The following is a 27,664-nucleotide window of genomic DNA, read 5'->3' on the forward strand; positions in this document are numbered from 1 at the left end:
TTCAAATAATACATTTACTTTTTATTACATTAGCTTAGCTTTTCAAATCGGAAATTCATACAACAGAAAATACAAAAAAATAAAAAATACACAAAACTATGCCAAACTATAAATAGTACATTTGAGAAAACCCTTCGTAGAATATTTATAAATTTTCCCTAAAATTATAAGTATCAACTAAATAATTGTGTCACTTTACTCAAAACCGCGACATTATAAATTCATTGCTACAAGAGTTTTATATATACGAACAGCTTTCTGCCTACTTTCTAGTTTCCACTAAATAGTGTTAGCAACAAGTATCAGTCCTTTGGCAAATTGCTATCACTTTTCCCTCGACTGTAGGGTCGTGCACCGCCTAGCATACGTTCCAAGAGGCTCTGTTTCGATTTTCGCTTCGACGCCAACACTTCCTTGCACAGGTCGTGGAAAACTTCCGCCACCTGATCGACATGATCCGCCGCCGACACTTCACTGAATTTACATTCAAAGTCTTTGGCTAGAATTTCACCTTCGTCACGGCTAACCTGACGCAAATGCACCATATCCACTTTGTTAGCGACCAACTGAACGGGTGTGTCCGATTGCAGGTCTGATTTTGCGCGTCGAATGTAATTGAATGAGCTACGATCGGTTATGGAGTAGACTAGTAGAAGGCCATCAGCCCATTGCAATAATTCGGCGGCATTGGGAAGTTCGTCATCGGCCTGTGGTGGTGGTGTAGATTGTAATGTTGCAGATGAGAAACGCATTAACGCACCGCCAATGACACATTACATCAGCGTAGTTTTTATTTTTGGTTTTGTCATCATTATCGTTAGTGTACCAGAGAAAGGTGACATCAGCCAATGCGCATATGAAAATAGAATAAAAGAAAACAGAAAATGGTATTATATACTCATGCAAGTAAGATATGGAAAGGATGGATATGGAGATAGTCGCATTAACACAGCTAAACGGACTGATTGGCGCTCCTCTTTCTTGCCAGCAAGTGGAAAATTGAGTTATTATATCCCCAGCGAACTACTGACATACTTGTCCATACTCGTGGCAGCAATTCGCATTATACACAAAAAAACTTTTATTATATAAAAAGGTATGCATTTGCGTGTACTTACATACAAATTATATATATGCTTTACAGTTGAATTAACATGCAACAGGAGTGATTTCACCTATCACATCATTGTGAGTATATAAGTATACATAAACACCCTGCAGGAAAGAATACTAGTTGCAAACTAAAATACTACCAGTTCGCTTTTCAGCTCAACCAGTTCGTGTTCTAACTTTTTTCCTATTAGCAAATGGTATTTTTAACACGACGGTGTCCCACGAAATGTCCATTGTTCGGTCATGTTCCGTGAAAATTCAGTTAAAATACCAGTTCATATTTGCCAAAAAAATTCAGTCCAATATGCTTCTAAATCCAGTTTTCGACCAGTTGAAATAAATAAACAAACAGAATTGGGTTTTCCCTAAAATTAAATAAAGCTTCTTTCAGGCATATCAACTGGTTACTATAAATTTTAAATGTTTCATTGGTTCAAACCTGCACTATGAGTAAAAAACTTAAAAAAACGAATAGAAAATATGAAATAAAATATGAATAAAAAAAAGTATGGGACTGTGGAAAGACCGGCGTCTTGGCTATGCCTCTATTTTGCATACTCTGAATTGTCACAAACAAGAAATGGACTACTCTATTCCTGGACTTACCTTCGATAAACTCTTCAAGAGTCATTGATAAGAGGGGAATTAAATTTCTATACATATGGTTCCAAACTAGACGATAAGGTTGACTTTGGAGTATTTTCGAAGGAATTAGGACTTGAACTATCCGTTCGACTACCAGACTAATGCAGGGTCTCTCAGGCAGAAATTCTAGCTATAATCGAAGTGGCTACGTATCTAGATACGCTTACCGAAACAAAAACTACAATAAATGTATACTCGGATAGGCAGGCGACCATTAAATCAATGCATGCGGCTATACTAAAATCAAAGGTTGCACAGGAATGCCGGGCAGCCCTAAATGATATTATTGTCGTATTCAGGGTCAACCTTAGTTGGGTTCCGGGTACAGAGATATTGAGGAAAATTGTGAAGCCGAAACAACAAACTAATAATTAAAAACAACATTCTTCAAGAGTCCAATAGGTCACGGAGAGCTGAACGCACATGCGTAATAGATAGGCTCCTCTGGCCGCAAATAAATAAGAAAAAGGTCGTGGACATTGGCTATTTGGCAGGCATTCCTTAAGATTAGGAGCTTCTACTACGAATATTGTAAAAGTTGTAGGGATGAGTAAGAAACAGTTGAGCATTACCTTTGCAGTTGTCTAGCCTTAGCTAAAATCAGAGCAGCTTGCATAGGTAAATATTTTTTGAATTCTCTTACGCAACTGTCTGGCGTGGTAATTGAACCAATCTTGGACTTCGTAAGAGCCACAAAATGGTTTCACGAAGGAAAAAAATGAGCTTCCCGCGTCGCACCGGTATCACAATGGCCCTGTAAGGACTAGATGAGTTTGTCGTACAGACCGACTACCACCATAACTCAACCTAACCTAACCTAGACTTGGGACTTACATATTACGTGCCCGGTTGTGACCTTTTTTGCAAAAAAAAAGTATTTTATTAAAGTGAAGTGTATGTCTTAACTGCATATCCGGTTCATCGACATCTAATGACAGTACGCAGAGAAGAAAACTGCTTCGAGCGCTTGCAAAAAAACTTAAGTTGTGGCAGATATAGCGTAGGGAAAGAATTCGTATGTTAATAATATGAAATAATTATTATTTTTAAAACTATATGAATAATGAATATGAAATAATTATTATATTTAAAAACTGTCAAACTTTCTACTAAAACTTGGAAGCAAACACGTTCGGTTGATTGTCGGTATTATTAGAGGACACAACCCATGGGGTCAGCATATGACCACCATTGGAATCATTATGGGCCCAATGTGCCTGTCTTGCTTGGATGAGGCGGATAGCACTGAGAGCTTCTCTCTGTGAGTGCCCTGGCCTTGCTAGAGCAAGGCTACGCATTTTGGGTTCCGATGTCGTGAGAATGATTAATATTCGTTCTCTAAAACTGGAGGATATTTACAGATTTGCCAAAGAATCTGGAAAGTTCTCAGAGGACTAACTAGCTTCCTTTGTCTCTGTCTCCACCCTTTCCTATCGCTTTCCCTGATACTTTTTTCCTTTCTTTCTTTGAATATCTACCCTATTTACAAAGCTCTAAATATAATGGGCTTTTTAGCCTGAGTGTTTTAAAAAAGCCTCCAAATCTATTGATGCTCCGTGGCTCGACTTTTTCAAAATTTCAATTTCAACCACTTCTCTATCAAAACCTAAACTTTCTTATCTAAAAGAAAAATTAATAATTTGATAATTTTACCACACGTATTTTTCTAGTCAATAACGATTTCTTCTATTAATTACCTTTATCTGATCTCGTATAAAATGTTTCTGCAGGGAACCTATGGCTTTTACATGCAATCATGCGTGCATATATACATATACACACAATGTCCTTGCCATCCTTTTCGTCCTTGCTCTGGCGACAATCAGCCAGCGTGTGAGTGTACGCACTAGTAGGATAATTCACTTACCTTGGGGCATGTGTCTAGTAATTCGAACAGCACCGGCTCTCCCTCCACCATCGCTTCGTGTTTATATCGATTTTCTGCAATACAAACAAACACACAAATGTTTTTACAAATTGATACGTGACTGCAAGAATGAAGATATATTTATATGAATGTATGGATTTATGTAGGTAGATAAATATGTAAGTGTGCCAATTCCAACGTGAATTTATATTAAACTTTCTCCACTTTAAATTGGAGCACAAAAGGGAATGAAAACACGCAAACTACGAAAGGCTTTGCCGAGCATGATCGGATTAATATGAAATACGAGAATTGTAGGTTGGTTGCACAAGGCAAGGAAATTGTGGACTTATTCCCATTGATTTCTATGCATCATGCGTATAAATATTTACTAATAAGCCCTTGACTAGACTTAATAATATAATATCGGCTTTCTGTGAAACCAGACTCGAAAAATTTCGGAAATTTTTTACATGAACAATATGAATAACTCCGCGACCAATTTGAAATGTTAAGTCAAGCCAATTCTTTCCACTTCCGGTACCAGCTGGTGGTAGCAGAAGAAGAGGAAGGCCTCCTTTGCGTTGGAAAGATCAGGTGGAGAAGAACTTGGCTTCACTTGGTGTATCCAACTGGCGCCGGTTAGCATGAGAAAGAAACGGCTTCCGGCGCTTTGTTAAAGAGAGGAAGACAAAAGTCAGTATCACTAAACCATTAGTGATAGTTAATTCTTTCCACTATTACTAAGTTTTAAGGGAAACATTATTTTTAAATTTATATTCTTTGTCCGATACCCTACATTCTGTCAAAAAAGTACCGGGAATTGCTCAATAAAATGCAAATTAACTGTTTAATCATCAACATTTTTTTTGTTGCCTCTAAAATATACTCAATTCGAAGCAATGCACATATGCCAACGATTAGTCCAGTCTTTAAAGCACCTTTTAAACGCAGTTGAAGAGATCTTCTTCAGCTCCTTTAGCGAATTCTCCTTAATGACCTCTATCGGCTCAAAGCGGCGTCCGCGGAGTGGCAATTTAAGTTTTGGTAAAAGAAAAAGGGCTAAATCCATTGAATACGGTAGTTGCTCGATGATATTTGTCGAGATTGTGAGACGGTACGATATGATGGTACAAGTTCCCTGAACTTTATTTTCACAACGTTTATCCAGATCATCATAGCAGCTGATGAGACTTAGGTATATGAGCTTGACATGCAAACCAGTCAACAAGCGGCTGAATGGCGCTATCCACATGAGCCGAAACTCAACGTGGCGAAACCACGTCAAAGTCGGTCAAAAGTGAAAGTCACGCTACTCGTTTTCTTTGACTATCATGGTGTTGTGCGCTCGGAATTCGTTCCAAATGGTTCTACGGTAAATAACAAATATTATTTGGAAGTTATGGGATGTGTGAAAGAGAATCTGCGTAAGAAACGGCCCAATTTGTGGAAAGAAAACTTCAACGGATTTAGATTCCTGTGACTTTTTCCTTTTGGAGAATTCGCCGAAGGAACTGAAGAAAATCTCCTCAAACGCGTTAAAAGGTGCTTTGATGGACTAATCGTTGATATTGAGCCTATTTTGAAGGCGACAAAATAAATTTTGATGATTAAACAATTATTTTGCGATTTATTGAACAATTGTATATCTGCACATAACATATGTATGAATACGTATGCAGTTGAAATTTTAAGTATTGTACATACAAACATATTGTTTATATATCGAAATATTATTATTTCTTGCCTTTTATAGTTAGGAATGCACGTACAGCGTAATATAGTTTGTTAATTCCATTGTAAACGAAAATTGTGCTGTTTTTATTTTATTTTTATCGATGCATCAGAATGACATAGCAGTACATATGCATATGAAAACATAACCGCTTTTTTGTTAGAATTGAGGTCAGGGTAGTAAAGCACGCACATACACATGTAGTCCATTACATTTTTCATTAACATTTTGTTTTACAGAATGTACAAAAGAAAGTCTCTCTGGAATACATTTATTGTTTCAATAATTTTATAGTAATTGATTTTTTACAGCATTTGAGCTTTAATGACTGCTCAGGTCTTTGCAGCATTTAAATTCAATTGCTCTGTTGATATTTCATAGAGATAGTTTAAATCAGATTGGACTTGCACTTGCATGGTAAAAAATTATTAATGAAAAACTTTGTAAAAGGAATATATATATACACATAACTATACATATATGTATATATATAATATATATATATACATATCTACGTATTCTTCATATTTATATATCTGAATTTTTGGGCCACTCTTTGTCTGGGGGGAAAAATTGGTAAATATGTTCGTATATTGGAAGTGAATTAGTTAGGTTTAAACTAGCACATTTTTTCACTGAAATTCAATAAGCTATAAAACTGAAAACTCGAAATTTTTTAGAAAATTCGAGTTGAGGACTTTGAAGTTTTGATTTGTTGAATATTTTTTTACTTGCACAAAGTTTCAAACTTGGTTTGGTTTTTGTAGAAAAATGATGTGTGTTTTCAATAAAAAAAAAAAGAATAACTAGTTCAATCTTGCCACTCAACCTCTAGGATATAACACATGGGTTAAAAAGTTCCAGATCTAACAAAGTAAACGTGATTTTCTTTTGACTAAACTAGCTTTCTTCACCAACGTAATTTCTATCAAGAACAACGTAATCATTATAGCGCCGCTCTAACATTTCAGCACCACATTTGTGGAATGATTTATCTTTTGCCTCAAAATAGGCCTCAGTTTCAGCGATAACCTCATCATTTGAGTAAAATTTTTTACCGGCGAGCATTTTTTAGTAGTCGCTGGGAGCTAAATCTGGTAATACAGTGGCTGTGGAGCAATTCGAAGTTCAATTCATGTAGTTTTGCCACCGTTCGGAATCATTAGCACGTTCTTAAGATAGATAAGAAAGAGTCGGCCGGCAGAGCGAATGAACGCATTGCAAGGGACAATGTCAGATACGAGGCCGTAGTTCCGACCTCCAGTCACTCAAAAATCCTCGGAACGAGCCAGCGGCTAAGCGTAACCGATCACAAGATGTGTGTGTGTGAAAATAAAAAAAAATGTCGACTTAAGGCTTTGGGGGTGAACAACAAGTGCCATGGTTGCGGCCGCGAGGGTTGCTTATAGCGAAGTCACCAGGGATCACCTCCAAGTAGCCCTCGTAGACACAAAACCCCATAGTGGTATGGAGGTGCAGGACCATTGGGTGCCGTCAGAAATGATAGTCGAATATTTCATAGCAAACCAAGGACAGCTACCTCTTTTCGACTCGGGAGATATCTACCGCGGGTGTAGAGTGATCAAGTGTGTCGATGGGTTCTCCAAGGTTTTTCTGGAGAAATGTATTGCTAAGGTCATCAATGCCTGGGAGGGGCTCTCGCTTAAGCTCATCCCTACTTCGGAGATCCCTAGGAGACCCAGAGCCGGCATTTGACTGGCGAAGGCGAAGGTGGAGGGTGCGAAGATCGTCCACTGCCTCAAGCTCCAAAACTCTGAGGTTCCTATGGATAACTGGTCTGTGATCAAGTTCGAGCGAAGAAAGAAGTACAAACTCCGCTTTTGCCTCAGGATGGCCAAACTTAAGATCTTTCCCGCGTCTGGTGTCCGGATGGCGACATAAACGGAAGAGGAGAAGTAGCAAATCAGACCGAGGAACTACGACCACCAGCGATGGACGCGGTGCCCGAAGATAAGAGCTCCATGCAATCCTCGGAGCCTGGGGAGGCCATAGAGCATGCTTAGGTAAGCATACTTTTACATAGCAATGTTAAGGGTAACTCAGATTAACGTTCGCCACGCTAGCTAAGGCACCGATAACCTCTGTGTCATCCTCAAGGAGGAAGACATTGATATATGCTTGCTCAGGAACCCTGGATTCGGCAGTCTAAGATCATAGGCCTTCAGAGTATATTAGATACCACGATCTTATTTTTGTGCAGTCGAAAGGTAAGCCTAGGGCTTGTATTCTCGTTAAGAATACTATAAATGCCTTTCTGATTTCTTATTTTAGCTCTCCAGACGTGACAGCAGTCCGAGTGGAATCATATTGTGGCTGTTACTACTATTTGGTTTCTGCTTACATGGCTCACGAAAATGCAGCATCTCCAGAGGAAGTGGGACGATTGCTGGACTCACCCTTATTTCATAAAGGAGCCATCCTCTTCGGGTGCGATGCGAGTGCGAGACACACCATTTGGGGAAGCAGCGAAATAAATGATCGGGGTGAGTACGTTTTTGATTTTATTATTAGCCGTAATCTCCTTATTTGGAACAAGGGCAACACCCCCACGTTTGTATTTTCAGCATCGGAAACATCATGGGGTTGGGAAGAGGTGCTTGATATCACCCTTTCGCCAATGTGGTACTTCAACCATTTCACCTACATACCTACAACATTTCGATCAATATCTCCCATTCCAGTTAAAACCTAGTGACGTGCTTCGCTCAAAGATGTTATGAATCTTAAGATATGAAGTAATCAAAAGATAGGAATTTATGAAATATTTATGACTTATCACTTACCTGTTTGATGATCATATTCGCCAATATAACGCTTGGTGAGGAAACGCACAATCAAAGCTGAAACAGAGGAAGGAAAGCAATATTTTTTTTATTTGCTTAATTAATTAGTGCTATTTATCCTATATTAAATTAACACAATGACATAATATATATTATATGTATCTATGTATGTAAATATATGTGCTCGCTTGGCACAAGAAGGAAGTTATGTTCGTTTAATGTAAATTAAATGAGCAATAAAACTCACAAACGCCTACAGACGTATCAGCTGGAAACAGCGTTAGTTAAAAGCTCACCTGGTTAAGGGTGCTAAAATGTACCGAATGCGCCAGCTGTGAATTCAGGTCAACGAGGGGGAATCAGGAAAAAGGTAAAAGCAAACAAAAAAAAAGAAAAAACATAGTCCAGAAAACACCTTCGAAATGTGAAATGTAGCGCTTGATTTTATTATAAATATTATACATACATACATAAAATACATAAATTGTAAAAGGACACACAAACAGTAAAAAATAAAATAAATAAACTACTGGTGGAGAAATAAAATGAACCACCCACATAAACACTTAAAGTCTATACGGGCACTTACATTGCGAATACCCTGCAGAGAAAACATGGATTAGAGGGTAAAAGTTCAATTTCACAAAGATTAAAAATCGAGTATCAATTTCTAGTACTTTAAACGATGTTTTTCAAGTGACTATATTTCATGAGTCCATGACCCATAAGAAGGGTGATCCTGCAATTTGTGCCAATTAACGCGGTATTAGTCTGCTAAATATCGTCTATAAGTTTTGTGTGAAAGGCTGAATCCCACCGTCAACCAACTGATTGGACCTTATCAGTGTGGCTTTAGATCTGGAAAGTGTACCATCGATCAAATATTTACAATACGCCAAATCTTGGAAAAGACCCGCGAAAGAAGAATCGACACACAGCATCTTTTCGTCGATTTCATAGCTGCATTCGACAGTACGGAAAGGAGTTACTTGTATGCCGCGATGTTTGCATTTGGTATCCCCACAAAACTAATACGGCTATGCAAGATGACGTTGCTCAGCACCAGCAGCGTCGTCAGAATTGTGAAGGACCTCTCCGAGCCGTTTGATACCAAACGAGGGTTCAGACAGGGAGACTCGCTGTCGTGTGACTTCTTTAACCTGATGTTGGAGAGCATCGTACGAGCCGCAGAACTTAATCGCTCAGGCACAATATTTTATAAGATGATTTATGATTTCGAGGTTGTAAATGACTTCTTTTATTTAGGAACCAGCATTAACCCCGATAACAATGTCAGCCTTGAAATCCAACGTAGAATCTCTCTTGCCAACAAGTGCTACTTTGGACTAAGTAGGCAACTGAGCAGTAAAGTCCTCTCTCGACGAACAAAACTAACACACTACAAGACTCTTATCATGCCCGTCCTAACGTATGGCGCCGAAGCTTCGACGATGACAACATCCGATGAAGCGACGCTTGGAGTGTTCGAGAGAAAGATTCTGCGTAAGATTTTTGGACCTTTGCACGTTTGCAACGGCGAATATCGCAGACGATGGAACGATGAGCTGTATGAGCTTTACGACGACATAGACATAGCGCAGCGAATAAAGATCCAGCGGCTACGTTGGCTGGGTCATGTCGTCCGAATGGATACAAACGCTCCGGCTCTGAAAGTATTCGATGCGGTACCAGCTGGTGGTAGCAGAGGAAGAGGGCGGCCTCCTCTGCGTTGGAAAGATCAGGTGGAGAAGGACTTGGCTTCACTTGGTGTGTCCAATTGGCGCCGATTAGCACGAGAAAGAAACGACTGGCGCGCTTTGTTAAGCTCGGCCAAAATCGCGTAAGCGGTTATCGCGCCAATTAAGAAGAAGAAGAATATTTCAAGAGTCAGCCCCCCTAAATCCGACAATTTTTCTTACACATTGTAATGGCAAGCAACTTGCGAAGTTAAGTGTCATCGTTGACGCGATTTTAAAGAAAAGCATCAAACGGAAACAATGTATTTTCCCTGCAGGGTATCTATATGCTTGCGTGTGTTTACGTAAAAGCGAAAGGCTTTCACTCTTGTAAACAGCTGCTTTTGTTCAGCCAGCAGCGACGCCACCTACAACCAGGTTGTTAAACTCGCAACCTAAAAAAGGACTTCCGTTTCCAATTTATGCAGTACGCTCTGGGGGAAAGGTGCTGTTAGTAAATCGCGACATACCTACTCTTTCATATATGCATACGCATACATAGTTACATGCCACCCTAATGGGCTTGCAGTCCGTTCCGTGGTGTTAGTGCCAGTGAATTGCACCTTATTGTTGCATGTTTGGCTCGCACAAAAGGCACACATAATACCGTCCTAAGAGAAGAACAGGCAATACAAGTGCAGTTGTGGCATATTTTAGCATTTTTGAACGTGCATTTGTACGCAACTTCCCTTCGACGTGCATTTGTTAGTGAAAATCAAACACATACAAAACACAGAGCATCGAGATAGTTGCATAGGAAAACAGCATAAGGCAAAAAAATCAACATTCCGACAGGAGATAGAAGCAGTAGTGGGGAAAACCGGTCAATAGAACAACAATCAACACGGAAAGTATGCAGGTTTTTGCCTGTATACAAGTGAATATGTATGGGCTGATTGGTAAACAAGCTTTGCTTGGAGTATGACATGCCGTGGGTAGTTACACCTCGGTAGTTCATGCAGTGGCATGTATTGGTGGTTTTATGCAAATGACATTTTGTCCACTCGATTTGAATAAAGCTCCACATTAGCACATACAGTAAAACCCATATCGAAAGCCTGACGGCAAACGTGTATGAATGAAGAAAGCGGACTATAGGAAGAGTAGCGTAGGTAAACGCCATTCGAATGAGGTAAACTATTTAGTGAGAAATTGAGAAAATTTGTTTTGCAACTGTTGTGTACTGGAAATAGAAATACTATAAACATTTTCTTTCATTGCCTGTATTTGGGCTAATTGTGGTTTTATGACCAGGAAGAAGAACGCAAAGTGAACGAGAAACGCATTTGAAATGTTTTGCAAGTTGCTGAGATTTGAAAAATTCGAAACTTTCCCTGTAATAGGATGGAAATGGTAGCTATGGAAAATAGTTTTACTATTTTTTCAATAATTTGCAATTTCTATGGTAATTTAATGAACCATTTTGATTCAATAGACAGTTGACTTCCCAATTCAAACTTTTTGGGGCCACAAGTATAATTTTTTATGCGATTATGTGTTATTTTCTAGTAACAAATCGGAATCGCGATAATTTCTACTCCGTTAATTCGAAAATCTCTTTAATTCGTAATCAACTGTAACTTTTTAAAAATCTCCAGTTAATTTCTAAATTTCCATATATTTTGGTTACCCCTTAATTCGTATTTTCGGATTCGCAATTACTTGATTTACTTTCAGCCTCTTATAAATCGCAACCTTTTTTAACGCGCAATGCAGAGTAAAATTCTGCTGACATATTCAAATATGATGTCATCTTGGAAGAACTTTTCAGAAACAGGGAAAGTAGTGCCGAAATTTGTGTCATTGACGAAAAGCTTGGGGCAGACAAAGAAGCAAATTCCACAATTAAAAAACTAATTCGAGGAATCAAGTTCTTTTCTGTATTCATGAATATTGTCGCTGTAGCCTATTCGGAATTCAGAGAAAAACGTAGGTTTGAATCTCTGTGAAACATCAAAATGAAGAAACAGTTTTTCTAATAGCGGTCGCCCCGCGGCAGGCAATGGTAAGCCTCCGAGTGTATTGCTGCCATGAAAAAGCTTCTTATACAAAAAAGATCTGCCGTTCGTAGTCGTCTTAAATCTGTAGGTGCTTCCATTAGGGGGGCAACATCAATATGCACTCAACACCGCAAATAGAAGGAGTAGTTCGATTAAACATCTAACAAAAGTGTGCGCGCCAATTATTATCATTTTTTTTATTCATGAATATGAATACATAGCTTTTTTCTTCTATATTAATTTTGACCAAAACATACCATAAATATTTTTAAGAACATAATTGAAAAATTCTCTATATTACGTAATTTTTTTATTTTAATTTCGTTAACTTGAAATCAAGCTTACTCGAAAAAATATTGGATCCGTAAAATATTACTGGTCCCTGGCGAGTACAAATTATTGGAATCCCACTGCATTATTTTGGTGTACCTAATTAGTTATTTGCGTGAAGCTATGCGCTAAGAAAGCGGCCGCCGTAGCCGAATGGGTTGGTGCGTGATTACCATTCGGAATTCACAGAGACGTCGTTGGTTCGAATCTCGGCGAAAGCAAAATTAATAAAAACATTTTTCTAATAGCGGTCGCCCCTCGGCAGGCAATGGCAAACCTCCGACCATGAAAAAGCTCCTCATAAAAATATCTGCCGTTCGGAGTCGGCTTGAAACTGTAGGTCCCTCCATTTAAGGAACAACATCAAGACGCACACCACAAATAGGAGGAGGAGCTCGGCCAAACACCTAACAGAAGTGTACGCGCCAATTATTTACTTATTTTTGCGCTAAGAAAAGTTAAACTTTTGGTGAGAAGTGGTTTTCACACTCCTGAACTTCCATTTTGATCCATAGAAGGGAAACAAATTAAATCGCTTAGAGTTCAATAACTATTGCGAGAATTGGGGAAAAGGCAGGGTTTGACCCCTGTCCTCCCAAATTCACATTTCAGTTAGTATATTTTCATGCTTCCTTCTCTTATATATGAATTATGTTAGGATAGGTTAGGTTAGATGGGCTGCTCGTTAAAGAGTTCGTTTGATGGGGCAGCCCAGAACTCTACTGAGACTTTGTTAAAACTTCTTGAACGCATATCGAGGGACTTAGGATTTCAAATATAATTTTTGAAGATGCCTATCATACCACCATATTTATACTGACAGCTCAAAGATGGCACTGAATCGGGAGTGTACTCGGAACAATTGTACTTAAATAGCTCCTTTAGACTTCCAGCAAAACCGACAAGACTAATGTACTTACCTCCGGCAAACCTTACCACTTTTGTTGATAGTCAAGCTAAGATCAAGGCATTGGCCTCAGCGGACAACAATTCAAGATATTTAAAGATTGCAGTATGTCGCTTTCGCTTGTCCAACAACACAACACCGGAACCCCGACAACTCTGGAGTGGATGGATATGAAAGAGCAGATGCGTGTGCAAACGAGTGGTAAAGGACATAAGCACATAACGACCTGTAAACTGTGACTGACTTTAGTGTGGTCTAAGACTATTAACTGCAGGTTCTCCAAAGCGCTCTGGTCAAAACTGAATCTTAAAAGGAGAAAATGTCTGCTGGTCAAGAGGTCAACAGATCAACAATCAGCCTCCTCACTGGTGTTATAACGCGTCACTGCACTATTGGTACATTAGCCATTAGAATGGGTGTACCTCACGATGACTTCTGCAGGAGTTGTGGAGATGAAGAAAAAATTTAGTCGTTACAATACTTACTCTTTCAATGTCCTGCACTTTGAAGAAGCCATGCCAAATATCTGGGCGATTATTTCTTTGAAGAACTGGGAAATTTGCTAAATGTCTCACAGAAGCGATAGTTACCTTCTTAAAAAGATTTAAGTAGTTTAAGCAACTTAGTTAGGGGATGGAAATCAAATGCAGGTATCACAAAGGGCCATAGGCCACGGAGTGTTTTGCCTTAGACAAGCAATTTAGCTAATCTAACCCAACCAACTGCCGACAGGAAGCGAAATAATTCAATTGGCGTGATTTTGGTTTACTATTCTCCGACTCATTATTGCAGTTGTCTGTCGTATAGAAGGTAGCCGTAGAAAGCATATTTTATAATGGTATTAAACAGGGATAGTTTTTTTTTTATGAAAAAACTTACATAGTGCACATTTCGAAAAGTTTGTTCATTTGCTATCACTAAGCCTTGAACGGATTTCCTTAAAATTATGTATATAAATATATATATAATTGACGCTTGCATCCTTTTTGGGTATTTGGCCGAGCTCCTCCTCCTATTTGTGGTGTGCGTCTTGATGTTGTTTCACAAATGGAGCGACCTACAGTTTCAAGCCGACTCCGAACGGTAGATATTTTTATGAGGAGCTTTTTCATGGCAGAAATACACTCGGAGGTTTGCCATTGCCTGCCGAGGGGCGACCGCTGTTAGAAAAATGTTTTTCTTAATTTGTTGCTTCACCGAGATTCGAACCAACGTTCTCTCTGTGAACTCCGAATGGTAGTCACGCACCAACCCATTCGGCTACGGCGGCCGATTCTCCTTAAAATTACCTATTACCAAATTTTAAAATTTTTTGTATTGATTGCCGAGATTTATAACTTCTTGGCTTTTTTAAATTGGGGAGATTTATAATTTCTTGGCTTTTTATTAAACGAAGAAAGGGGTTTATTAAAGTTGCACTAATTTCAAAATTTTTGCATAACAAGTGATAGCAGAGTAGCATCAAGTTGAGTTACTGCAGCTATTTTTTCATAGGTGAACGGATGGAAATAAGATATTTTGGTATATGAGTAGTAAGGGTAGTTGCTGTCGAATTGACATTTTAATTGGCACCAATCTAACATCATATTCTAATTTTTCTTATTAAGCTTGTCTTTTTAACATTTTTCCACAATAAGTTCTGAAGTTTTTCAAAAATAATATTGTACTATGAATACCTAATAAGTGTTTAAAAACAGTGCTTTAAAAATATTCACTGAAAATCAATTTATATTTTACGTCTGCAGCCCTAAACTAAGACTAAATTTCGCGTTGGCCAGTGTTATCTTGCGCTTTGCAAGTTACTTACTATCCCAGAAGGATGGGCAGGGAATTATTAATTCAATGTTATTAAGTTTTTTTTTTATTTTTTAAATTTATTTTAATTCCTTTTAATTTAATTTTAATTTGATTTGCTTTAATTTTATTTTTTATATAATCTGTATGTCAATTGTGTTAATTAGGAGCATAAAAAAAGAAATGCGCGTAGTTTATATAAATTATGTTATATTAAATGAATACAGAGAACAGTATACAGTTTTAAGTCGACTTCGAAATGAAAATAGTTTTTATGAGGACCTTTTTCTTGGCAGAAATAAATTTGTCTGCCAAAGGGCGGTCGCAATTAGAGAATACTTTTTCCATTATCTGGCATTTCCCATGCACCAACCCATTCAGGTACGGCGGTCACTGATCCTAAATATGATACATAAGGACATTATTATTTAAGTAATTTCTGATTTTATGATTTATGATGTCCAAACTTAAACTATTTTCAAGATATTCGATTTTAAGGATTAATAATAATTTTAGTTATTTTCTGATCACGCGTAACGACTGTCAAAATAAATACATAATTTTTTTTGGTATTCATTGATATTTCATCATGGAAAGACTTACGTCTGAACAAAGTTTACAAATCGAAGAATTGTGTTATGAAAATTGACGCTCTGTGAAAAGTGTTAATCGCGTGTTTAGGCCAACTTATGTTACTACAATGGCTTCGTCAATAAGCAAAATTGCCATATTTGAGCAACCCAAAGTCATTCAAGAACAGCTATTACATCCATAGAAAATAACCGTTTGGTGCGGCTATGACCTATTGCGCCATGATGAAATACCTTTTGATGACGGAAAGTGAAATCCATGATCTCCACAACATTTGTTTCCAACAAAGCGTCGCTAGTTGTCATGCAGGCCGTGAAACAATAGATTTGCTGCGTCATCGTTTTGGTAAGCAACTTAACTCTCTTCTCGGACCAGTGGATTGGCTACCAAGATCGAGTGATAGGGAAATGAGGGAGTGAGGGAGCTTTTATTTGGAAGCCAACGCTATTAAAATAGTTCACGAGCTATCGACCGAAGTCTCTAGCGAGTGCGGATGGCCAAATTACGGCGCATGTGTGGTCAACATTTGAAAGGGGGATTATCTTTAAAAAATAAATGTCTTGAACGCTTCTTCTCAAAATTAATAAATATTGCCTAATCAGTTTGAATTTTCGTTGTTTTATTTCAAAGTAAAATCCGATACTTTTATATTGATCACCCTTTATAAGTTTTACACTTGACACAAAATACTTATTGCATTTTTTTTGATATTCTTGATAATCAATACGTTGTATTTTTTCAAAAAATGCTTGTGTTTTATTTGGGTGTGTCATTATTTCATTTCATATTTCTCTCTGGCCTCTCGTTTTCGTAACTCTTTTTTATGCAGCTGCTTTTTGTATATCTATCCCTTTTTTTCTTTTTAATTTTGTGTGTTTATTGCACTGTTTTCCTGCTCTTCTGTTTTGTTCGCGAAACGCCGCCATTTTGCCTTCTTTTAAAGCGTTCAGCTTTTTATTAAACCAATTATTTGATTGGTTGCTTCCATGTATACATTTTTTATGTCTACAATTAGAGATTACGGTTTTCAGCGGCTGATCTATTATTTTTGCATTTATACACATAGGTATGTATGTCTCTTGTGCCAACTGAACGCGCCATTTCGTCCTTAAGTTGGACTGTAAACGTACCTTTGTTGTACCTGAGATATTAGATCTCAGTCTTTGCGCTCAGCTGTTTTGGATGATGAGTTTTTATTTCTATATCTATAATTTCGTGATCTGATATTTTATTATCTTACATTCAAATTTGTCATATTCGTGATTACACGGTAAATCAAAGCTTAAGAGTTTACGGATGTTCTCGTAAAATCTTATACTATTTGGTTTATCGTTACTTATTGAGTAGCATAGCATTTAATCAAAACCAATCGGACCTTTGAACTCACATTTAAAAAAAAGCAAAAAAAAAGAGGTTATCTGTAAAGTCGGTTTACTGACGATAGCTTAATGTGACAACAAAGAAAATTTTAATTTTATTTGTTTGATAGATATTTTGTATGGTTATAGAGAAGGAGGTAAATGGAATCGCAATGGAATAGGTCAAGTTACATTTACACAAACGTGAAAAATGACGAAACATTTATCAAATTCATGAAAGATATCTTCAATTTCGATTGTGCATCAGACGTTAATAAGTCAACAACACTAAGAGACAACATCATCGATTTGACTTTTTCAAGACACATTACACTCGAAAAACCCCTTTCATTTCTTACTTTTCCTATCATCTCCTATTCTCAACAGAGAAATGGTTCATTACCATGCATACAGGAAGAAGGCATATGCAAATACAAATATGTGAATTTATATAAAGCGTTTTTCAATAGGTGCGCTTCAACTTTTTTCCGGTAGGGAGGGCGAACGACGTAATATTTTTTATTTTTCGCTTGTCATTTGTAAACTTCATTAGTATACATTTCATCATGGAACGCTACAAACTTGAGCAACGATTGCAAATCGTGCAAATTTTTTATGAAAATAATCGTTCTGTTGCTGCTACTGTAAGAGCATTTTTTCCAAAAAATCATCTTCAGTGATGAAGCTCACTTTTGGATCAATGGCTTTGTCAACAAGCAAAATATGCCTTACTGGGCAGAAAGCAATCCACACGTGATTCATGAGGCACCGTTGCATCCCGAAAAAATCACTGTTTGGTGCGGTTTACATGCCGGCGGCGTAATTGGCCCATATTTTTTCGTTGACGAGAACGATCGCCACGTTACTGTGAATGGAAATCGATACCGACCGATATCGACATGATAAACGATTATTTTTGGCCGCAATTGAATGGTATGGAGTTAGACGACATGTGGTTTCAACAGGACGGGGCCACAAGCCACACAGCACACGCTACAATTGATTTGTTGAAGAGTAAGTTCGATGAGCGCATTATTTCCAGAAATGGACCGGTCGAATGGCCGCCGCGCTCATGTGATTTGACGCCTCTAGACTATTTTCTTTGGGGTCATGTGAAGTCATTGGCCTACAGTAACAATCCGGCGACGATTTGTGAGCTCAGAGCCAATATTGAACGCGAAATTGCTGGAATTTCGGCTGATTTATGCAAAAGAGTGGTCGAAAATTGGGTTCAACGCTTGGACTTCGTAAAACGTGCACGCGGTGGTCATGCAAAAGAAATCGAATTTCATACTTAAATGTATATGTTCAAACTCGATAATAAAAAAAAAAATTAGTTAAAAAAGTCAAACCGTTTGTGTTTTATTCAAAAAAGTTCAAAAGTTGAAGCGCTCTTACTGAAAAACGCTTTATTTTAATTAAGTCAAAACAGTTTTAAATTTCTCTTAGTAAAGCTTTTACTCCTGAAATTGTTGATATTTTGATCCGGATTGTAATGTGAAAAACGAGTGCATAATTGCTGATGCAAAAACTCGCACTTCACATTTCAGCGCTAATTTGTGATTTGCTCAGCATTTTGGTTTCGCAGCTGGTATATCCAAATAGGCTTTGTGTGGTCGTTTTGTCATCATGTGTGGGATATTCGTATATGTGAGATAATTAGAAATAGTCGAAAATATTTTGCTATCCACACTCTAGCTTTTAATTACACTGTGGAACAAATTCAGGTTTCGCAAAAATTAGGTCCATTCTGAGAGTGGCGGGTGAAAATAGAGGCGAAATTAGAAGACCCGTATCGCGCCGTTTTTTTTATGTTAGTTCGAATTTTTTTTTAATCGGCCTTCGAAGTTCGAAATCGGAGCAAAATTGTTTATATGGTTTTTTGGCTATAACTCGTCGACTAATTGATATTTTTTCAATCTGTAAAAGCCAAATTATTGCTAGAGACCTGTGCAACAATTACAATTTTTGAAAAAATTGATTTCGAAAATGTTTGTGGTACTTATGAAACAATATACTGAAAATCGGCATTTGACTGCAAAATTCGAAGGCCGATTAAAAAAAAATTCGAACTAACATAAAAAAACGGCGCGATACGGGTCTTCTAATTTCGCTTCTATTTTCACCCGCCACTCACAGAATGGACCTAATTTTTGCTAACCTGAATTTGTTCCACAGTGTTATCCTCTATCTACCATAAAACTTTAAACACTGCTTTTAATGAACATTTTTTAAGTATGCAAAATATGTTAAATCATTTTTATTTCGCTTTGTTTGTAATTAAATATGAACGGTTCTTGCCATGCTACCGAAAAGGTGTTTGAACATAATTGGGCTGCAGTTTAAATTACGCCGCTAATGCGAGTAAAAAGATTTTTAACGACATATGTATGTGTGTCGAAAGGATATACCTATGCATATCAGGACGGGTGATATTTATAGTTTTAGGATTAATTTTTTTGAAAATTTTAACATCTATCTACCGTGACTCTCACATCTAAATAGATACATGCAACGCCGACTTTCAGATCATCCAATAAGAGAAAAACTTAAAAATTATACAAATTATACGTCACTTTAAAGGAAATATTTTCTACTTTATTGCCGGAAACAAAAAAGTAACAATAAATCAACTGATATAGCAAACATTTGAAAAAAAAACTCGAAATATACAGAATTTGTTCCTCACAACTAATCGCATGTTTTATTGGTCAATATATATTAATATATATAATATTATATATTTTCGCATATCCTTTGGCAAAAACAACAGCTTATAGAGAACTGCAACAAGATTTTTGCAAAATTCAGGTGAAACTGCATTCCACTCTTCCCAATCAGATGCCTTGAGCTCCTCAGTATTGCAAAACTGAATTTGGTACACTTTTGAACCCACACGTGTTCAATTATATTGAGATTTGGAGGTTTGGAAGGCGTATCTAATACATGGTGGCAATTATTGTGAATTCCAAATTGTGCTTTGGACATTATCTCGGTAGTAAATAAAATTGTTTTCAACTCCCAAACTGGTGCTTGACTGCTTTAATATGTCAACATATTCAAAGCGATCCGTAATGCCTTGCACAAAATGATGACTGTCCGTTCCTTTGGCGATACACATTCCCAAACCATTACTGATCCACCAGATCCTTGCGTGTTGAATTTACTTTCGTCCGTGAAAAGGACAAAATACGCATGAAAATGACAACCAGGTAAAAATTTTGGCACTCACTATTTCCCAAAATTTATTAGGCTTATTTAAATTGAATTTTGCGAATTCCAGCCATTTTTCCACTCCTTTCGGGTACGTTTGGCTTTTTTTAATACTGCTATACCATGTAAATCCAAGCTTCTGACTGTTCGGCGAATCGTTTCTGCTGGAACCTTCTTCCCGTTTGCCTTTCTAATATACTTTTTATGCTTTCCTACGAAGGTAATTGATCTTTTTCAACAATTCGTTGTATACACTTCTCCTCGGCTTGTGTAAGTTTCTTTCCTTGACCATGCCTTCTAATAAAGGGTAATTTTTTTAGCTATTATCTTTTTAAACAGTTTGTTTAAACAGCTGACGCACGTTTCGTGTTTTGTTTCACTGTCAAACATCTTCAGTTTTATTATAAAAATGCGTGTTCTGTTAAGAAAGTTTAAGATCTTCTTTTTTATTGAAAAATTGTGTTCAGCGACGAAGCTCATTTTTGGATCAATGGGTACGTAAATAAGCAGAATTGTCGATTTTGGAGTGAAGATCAGCCAGAAGAATTGCAAGAACTACCAATGTATCCAGAAAAGGTCACAGTTTGGTTCGGTTTATAGGCTGGAGGTATCATTGGACCGTACTTCTTCAAAGATACTACGAATCGTAACGTAACTGTGAATGGTGAGCGCTACCGTGAAGTGATATCCAACTTTTTTTTTGCCCAAAATGCAAGAGCTTGACTTGGATGACATATGGTTTCAGCAAGACGGTACCACATGCCACACAGTACGCGTAACAATGGACTTGTTGAGAAGCGAGTTGGGTGAACATTTTATTTCACGTTCGAGACCTGTCAATTGGCCATACAGATCGTGCGATATAACGCCTTTAGATAATTTTTTGTGGGGCTATGTTAAAGCTCATGTCTATTCAGACAAGCCAGCTTAAATTAACGCATTGGAAGACAACATTAAAGCATTTATATGTGAGATACCGACCGAAACATTTGAAAGAGTATGTCAAAATTGGATTAAGCGGATGGACCATTTGAAGCGCAGTCGCGGTCAACATTTGCAAGAAATAATCTTCAAACATTAAATTATATGGACTGTACTATCGATTTAAATAAAAATGTCATGCATTTTTCTAAATTTTACGTGTGTTTTTTTGAAAAACTTTCCTATAGCTCTTAAAAAATCACTCTTTAGCTAGCAGCCTCATGTGTGAAAGTGGCAGATAAGCGCGCTAACGATAACACTCGAGAACGTAGAATGCTACGTAGGCAACAGCAAATCGATATTTTGGAAGCTGCTATGACGGCTGAAGAACTATTATATGGCCCAGGAATTGATGACTCAGTGTAAGCAATTAAATAATTCGTATAACTCTACATGAATCGATAGCAAAACTTTAAATGCGTTTTTCTCATAACTATGTTGGTATATTTCAATAAAATTTAATCTGCTTTTAAACACATAAAAAACTCGGGCCTGATCGAAGGCTTTTTTTCTAATATTTCGATTTTTTTAAACAATTAATACCGAAAATGTGAAAAATATTTCCTGATGCCACCATATTGTTAGTTTTGGGGGAAAAGCTTCGATCAGGCAGAAGATTGTCTATTAATGAAACTAATGTCTCTTGTCCGATTGATTTTAGATGACTCTCCAATGACTTGTGATGATAACCGCAAGGGATTTCTGGAGAAACGGGCTCCACACTAACTTTTATAATTATTAATTTTTTAATGCTATGTTTTTATTTTTGTGAGCTAAAGCAATTAACTAGCAAAAAAAATTATTAAAAATCATATTTTTTCGTGCCACTGAGTACCCCTAACCCCTTAATGCACTAAAGTTTAAAGTTCAACTTAAACGCCAGAAATAAGTCAAAACGGAAAATGTTTACTGTGACTCACATATCATATTTTCAAAGAATTTTTTTCACTGAATACTAACGAAGTTAATGCTTACACACATTTTCCGTTTTGGTTTATTTTTGAATTAAACTTATGACAATTATGTTTAATGTATATATACATGCAATAATATAATAAGTAATATTGATTTTATGTGAATTATAATGTACCACTCTTCCCAACGCTCGGCGCTCCAACGACAGCAATTTTTAATTCTGTCAAAGTTGATTTCTTGCGTCGAATACCGCGTGTTGTCATTACCGTTAAATTGATGTGAGCAATGCAGTGCCAAATGAAATAAAATAGAAAAAAACAATACCACAACAACAAACCACACCAAAAACCACAACTGAAATCCACAAGCCCAGATGAGTGAATAAGTTGAACGTTTTTTTTTATGCGAAGACCCACAGTCGACAGTTGAGGCGATCGGGAATGGAAAATGTACTTGTGGTTTTAAATGCACAAATTTGTATATATAAGTTTATATTTTTTTACGCAGGTAGAGCATACACATGCAAATGTATTTATTCACCGACGCAGTTATTGTGTAGTTTGTAGTGATTTTTGTTTAAATTTTTGGCCGTGGCAATAATAAATAAATGTGCTGATTTCACACAGTGACGTAACTACTTATGTATGTGAGTGCATGCATTGAACACAATTTGCTGCCGAACCCTGCACAGACGCACAAATAATATGAATGAAAATATTTAGCGGCGCGAGCACGTACACATTTTTCTATACAGAATTTATTTGTTTATATGTTTATATGGATGTGGCTGGGTTTTACTCAATTCACTGCTTGCACTTTTCATGTACTTTGATGTTGTTCTTCTTGTAAATTTCTTTGGCTGCTCTAATTGATTTATTTTAGGAAGGTAGGAAAACTTTGCAACCAAAAAAAAACAATAGTTTTCTAAAACACGTATAAATACTTAAGTTTTTTCACGTATGATTTTTTTTTATTTTTGATTACTTTCCGTTTTCTATTGTATTTTGCTTTTTTCTACTTGCAATCACTTATTTGGCGTTGATTTGCTGCTTTTGTTATATTTAAAAAAAGTTTTTTCTTTCGGCTTTCTCGGAATTTTTTTTTTCAGCCGGGAGCTTTAATTTCATATGTTTACACCAGCTCGCTATAGATTGTTTCACATTTGTTATTGTTTTGTTTTCAACCGGCACTTCGTTTCTTATTTTTCCAACAACATACGTTTTAACGCACAAGCGATCTTTTATTGTGGTACACAGGATCAGCGATCAACAACGAGCAGCGAACATTTGCACACAACCACAAAACAGCACTGAGCTGCAATGGAGTACAGACAGAGTAAGGTAATCAAATAAATTTGTATATATTATAAATATAAAAATATCATAAAATTATATATTTTAAAAGCATTGTGACAGTGCGGATTTTAGCCATTTAACGCATAGAGGGCGAACCAAACACACGCTTCTATTAAAAAAAAAGAAAAAAATGTTTGTTCGTAGTTCACGTATACTCCTAAGTATGGCTTTACTAGTAAGAAAACCCTTACCAAATATTTATGTCATACGATTTCATTCATGTAATTGTCTCAAGGTTTCTGACTCTATCAAAAGAATGGATTTGCCGAAATTCGTCTAGTAGAACCCCTTTACAACATAATGGAACAATGAGCTGTATGAGCTTCACGGCGACATAGATATAGCGCAGCGAGTAAAGATCCAGCGGCTACGTTGGCTGGGATACAATGGATACAAACGCTCCGGCTTTAAAAGTATTCGATGCGGTACCAGCTGGTGGTAGCAGAAGAAGAGGAAGGCCTCCTCTGCGTTGCAAAGATCAGGTAAACTGGGCTTCACTTGGTGTGACCAACCGGCGCCGGTTAATACGAGAAACTAACGACTGTTGCCCTTTATTAAACTCGGCCAAAATCGCGTTAGCGGTTATCCCGCCAATAAAGAAGAAGAACCGCTGAATTGACCGCATTACACCAATTTTTAAAGCATTTTGCAAAAAAAAAAAGACTAACGCTTAATTAACATCGCTAAGCCGGCGAAATAAGCGCGAAATCGATGGATGATTTGATGAACTTTGTAAAGGAAATCACCAAGCCAGAGCCATTTTAGAGTATGCCGGGGTCTTTGGGTATAAAATAAATTGGCGCTGTATTATAAGTTAAATATTTACTTTAAATCCTTAAAGGGGGCACAACATACCTTTCAGCCCGCAGGGTTATATCCCCTCACAATAATAATAATAATAATTTAAAATGAAAAATTTTAAATAAAAATCTGATGAAAACATCAAAAACATGAAAGAAAATTTTATCAATAAGCGCAAATTAACCATCAGAAAGCTGGCAGAGAAGGTTGCTGGATCCGATCAGCACATTGACAAGTACATGGTTTGTAACAGTCAGACGAACACTCAACAACATTGGAGACGAGATGTGGATTTTTGAGTACGGCACTCGATCCACACATCAGGCGGGTGAGTGGAGAGTTCCGAATTAACCAATATAAAAAACATCGTTTTCCGTCAAGAAAGCGATGCTCTTGGTTTTTATTTACAGAATTTTGTATACAGAATTTTTTTTCAGAAAATGAGAACTATTATTTAGCCTTTATGATACGTTCACGTTAAGCAGCTCGCCAAAACAAAATGATTTATGGGAAAACAACTTGTGGCTGTGTCACAGTGATAACACACCATCGCACAGTATCATCACTATCCGTAAAATTTTTTACCAAAAATGAAACGAATACAACCCAAGAGCCATCGAATTCACCTAATAGGGTTTCCTGGGCCTTTCTTTGTTTGATAGAGTAAAAAAAAAACTTTGGGCAATATGTTTTAACAGCCGAAAGGATGTAATCACTCTGAAAGCTATACCGAAAATAGAGTTCCTGAAAAGTTTCGAGAGACAAATTAAACTCCGACGTAGGTCCATTGCAGTTGCATTTTAAATTATCTGAATATATCCTGGGAACTTCGTGATCAAGGTGGCATTCATAATTTGCCAAAGATCAAGCCATATCTTTGCTAAAGGAACTGTCTACAACCTTGAGCCTCATTAGTTCTTGGTAAATTTCACTAGTAATTAATTTAAACATTTCAAATTTACGTATGTATGCCATAGTAGGTATACGATATTGTCAGATTTGATGTCTTATAACTTAACATATCAGCGGTCCACACGGATAAAGTCTGTCTTTCTATCTTAACTTAGCTTCGGAGCGATTTGTACATTGGATTTACATTATACAATGTCCAATATCAGTTTTGGGTATAGGTAAGGAATAGGTATGTACGGCTGTAGTTTACTATTAAAACGGTAATAGCTTCAAAAATTTTTAAAACTTATTTTTATTTCGTTTCTTGAAAATGTAATTCAAACTACAATAAGTTTAGGAAAACAGTGAGATACTGTTTGAGTTGGCTAAAAATATTATATTAGCCTTTGGTGGCCTCGCGGACGAACTTGCACTAACCATATATTTTGAGCCAAAAAGTTGGTAATCTTTACACATTAGCGCTCACCGTTGATTTAAAGAAAGTTTCTCGTAGCATTTCCGAAAAAATGGGAGCAACATTTTTGACTCAAAAATGACATTATTTATATATTCACTGTGAAAAGTATAGAATGTATAAGCACAAAAAAAATTTGGAAAGGTCGAAAATTTTAAATTAAAAAAATATCAGCAAGTAAGTGCTGAATTCATTCCGGACCGAAGCTTATACAAGTATTTTTACGCGTACCCTTTTGGGTGTTTGGCCATCGTCTTGATATTGTTCCATAAAAGGAGGGTCCTGCAGTTATAAAGCGACCCCTAATGGCATACATTTTTTTTGAGGAGATTTTTCATACCCGAAATACTCCTGGTGGTTTGCCATTGCCTGTCGAGGGGTAACGGCTATACCATTTATACTTTTGTTATGATTTCGTATTTCAATTTTCTTATATTAAAGTGTTTCCCGCCTGTTTTTTTCCAATATAGTTATGCCTTATTTTCAAAATTTTTTCTGTTTGGTTTCAATATTCTTCATTTTATGTTTTGCCTTCGCTATTTTCGTTTTCGACCCTTCTACTTATTTTTTAGCTGAACCATCGTAATGATTGACAGTCCATATTTCAAATGGAAAAGAGCTCACGGTCAGTGTCAAAATAACTCATGATACAAAAAAATTCTATATTTGGATCACCCTTTCAATGAAATCGCATAGCATGTGCTTAAATATTTTTAAAAGACTTTCGATACCTTTCACAAGATTCAATGTCAAAGTATTATAACTTTGGTTTTTACTTTCTTTTTAGTATTTTTGCTTATAATTTTTCTGTTTGGTATTTTCTGCTATTAGTTCTGCGCTAAAAAAATGATTGTGAGTTTTATTTTATCATTTTGTATAAGCGCAATTTTAAGGTAAAAATTCTTGTTCATATAAATTGATTTCCAGCCTTATCTTACATTCTATGTAAGTATGTTTACACATATTGTGTAGGTGTAAATCGTTCTTATAAATTACAATACAAGCAAGTAAATGGAAAAATAATTCGTAATATTTATTAACTTATAATTCGTTATATCCAAGACTGATTGTTTTTAAATTGACGCATCTGCACCAGAATTTCTACAGCTTTCTCTGACGGACAATCAGTTCTTTTACATAAGTACACCTTTTCCCCTTTTGTTACTTGCAATTTTAGCTGTTAACAAATATGTTTTTTAATGTCAACAATAACAGCACTTTCACATTTTTAATTTGACATACAGAAAATAAAAAAAAAACGAAATATATAATAAAATCTTATCCAGACACATTGCTATGTATGAAACTGAAACCATTGAAGCCGAAAAAAGTCACTCATACGCGGTGTTGTGCTGCGTTCTCATTGTATCGCCGTTTGTATGACTGTTGTTTAATTATTAATTCTTTGTAGTACAAACAATTTCGAAAACCACCATGCTGTTCTATATCAGCGCTCTAAATTTGTCTGCTATTCCACTTATTTTCTCTGTTGCTGATCGCGTGGTTGCCTTATGTTTTTTTTTTGTTTCATTTCACACTTCTTATGCATGCATATATACATATACATACATATGCATGTAGACAAGCGAATGTTGATCGTTCATTTGGCAGCGTTTTTGGCTGTCGTAGCACTCGTCTGATCGGTATTTGGCGTACTTTTTATTTATTTTTATAATGTGCCAAGTTTTATGTACGTACATATGTTCAGTTGAAAACGAAAATCGAGTCTCCGAAGTAGAAATTCACGATAATGCAAATATATTTCTAATATACATAGGCTTTAAAGAATCAATATTAGTGCATTTGATGTAAAAAAATATCTATCGAACTTCTAACTAATTTCACAAAAAGAAAAAAAGAAATTCTCTTTGAATCATGTAAACACTTCCAGCTCATTTTTTTCGCTCACTAATGTCTTTTTGGAGTAACACTTCTATGTTTAAATTTTTGATTATTTTCTATGTTTCTTCGTTGTTTTTTTTTTTTTTTTTGTTTTTGCTCTATTTGTTTTTTGCCATTTTAATCAATTAGTCTAACCGGCACTATTCATCGCGTTGAATTTTCGGTCCACTCCTCACTACTGCAAGCGTTAATTCGTCCGTGGCTTGCTGGCCAACTCTTCAACATGTTGCTGATCAACCGTACTGATCGCA

General features: G+C 36.6%; 1 protein-coding gene across 6 annotated transcripts; it reads right to left on the reverse strand.

Annotated features, from left to right (window-relative positions):
- Window positions 1–27,664, reverse strand: LOC128861640 (ras-related and estrogen-regulated growth inhibitor). Of its 6 annotated transcripts, none has more exons than XM_054099925.1 (5): window positions 27,549–27,664; window positions 22,165–22,672; window positions 8,165–8,221; window positions 3,626–3,699; window positions 1–707 (listed from the first exon to the last, which is right to left on the reverse strand). In XM_054099925.1, the coding sequence occupies exons 2-5, from the start codon at window positions 22,250–22,252 to the stop codon at window positions 303–305; spliced, it is 624 nt and encodes a 207-aa protein (XP_053955900.1). In that variant the 5' UTR covers window positions 22,253–22,672; window positions 27,549–27,664; the 3' UTR covers window positions 1–302. The 6 variants fall into 6 exon arrangements, with proteins under 6 accessions (XP_053955900.1, XP_053955899.1, XP_053955898.1 ...); XM_054099924.1 differs by having other exon boundaries at window positions 22,165–23,303; XM_054099923.1 differs by having other exon boundaries at window positions 22,165–23,303; window positions 27,421–27,664.

The sequence above is a fragment of the Anastrepha ludens genome, chromosome 4 (genome assembly GCF_028408465.1).
Source record: "Anastrepha ludens isolate Willacy chromosome 4, idAnaLude1.1, whole genome shotgun sequence".
In the NCBI taxonomy this organism is placed as follows: Eukaryota; Metazoa; Arthropoda; class Insecta; order Diptera; family Tephritidae; genus Anastrepha; species Anastrepha ludens.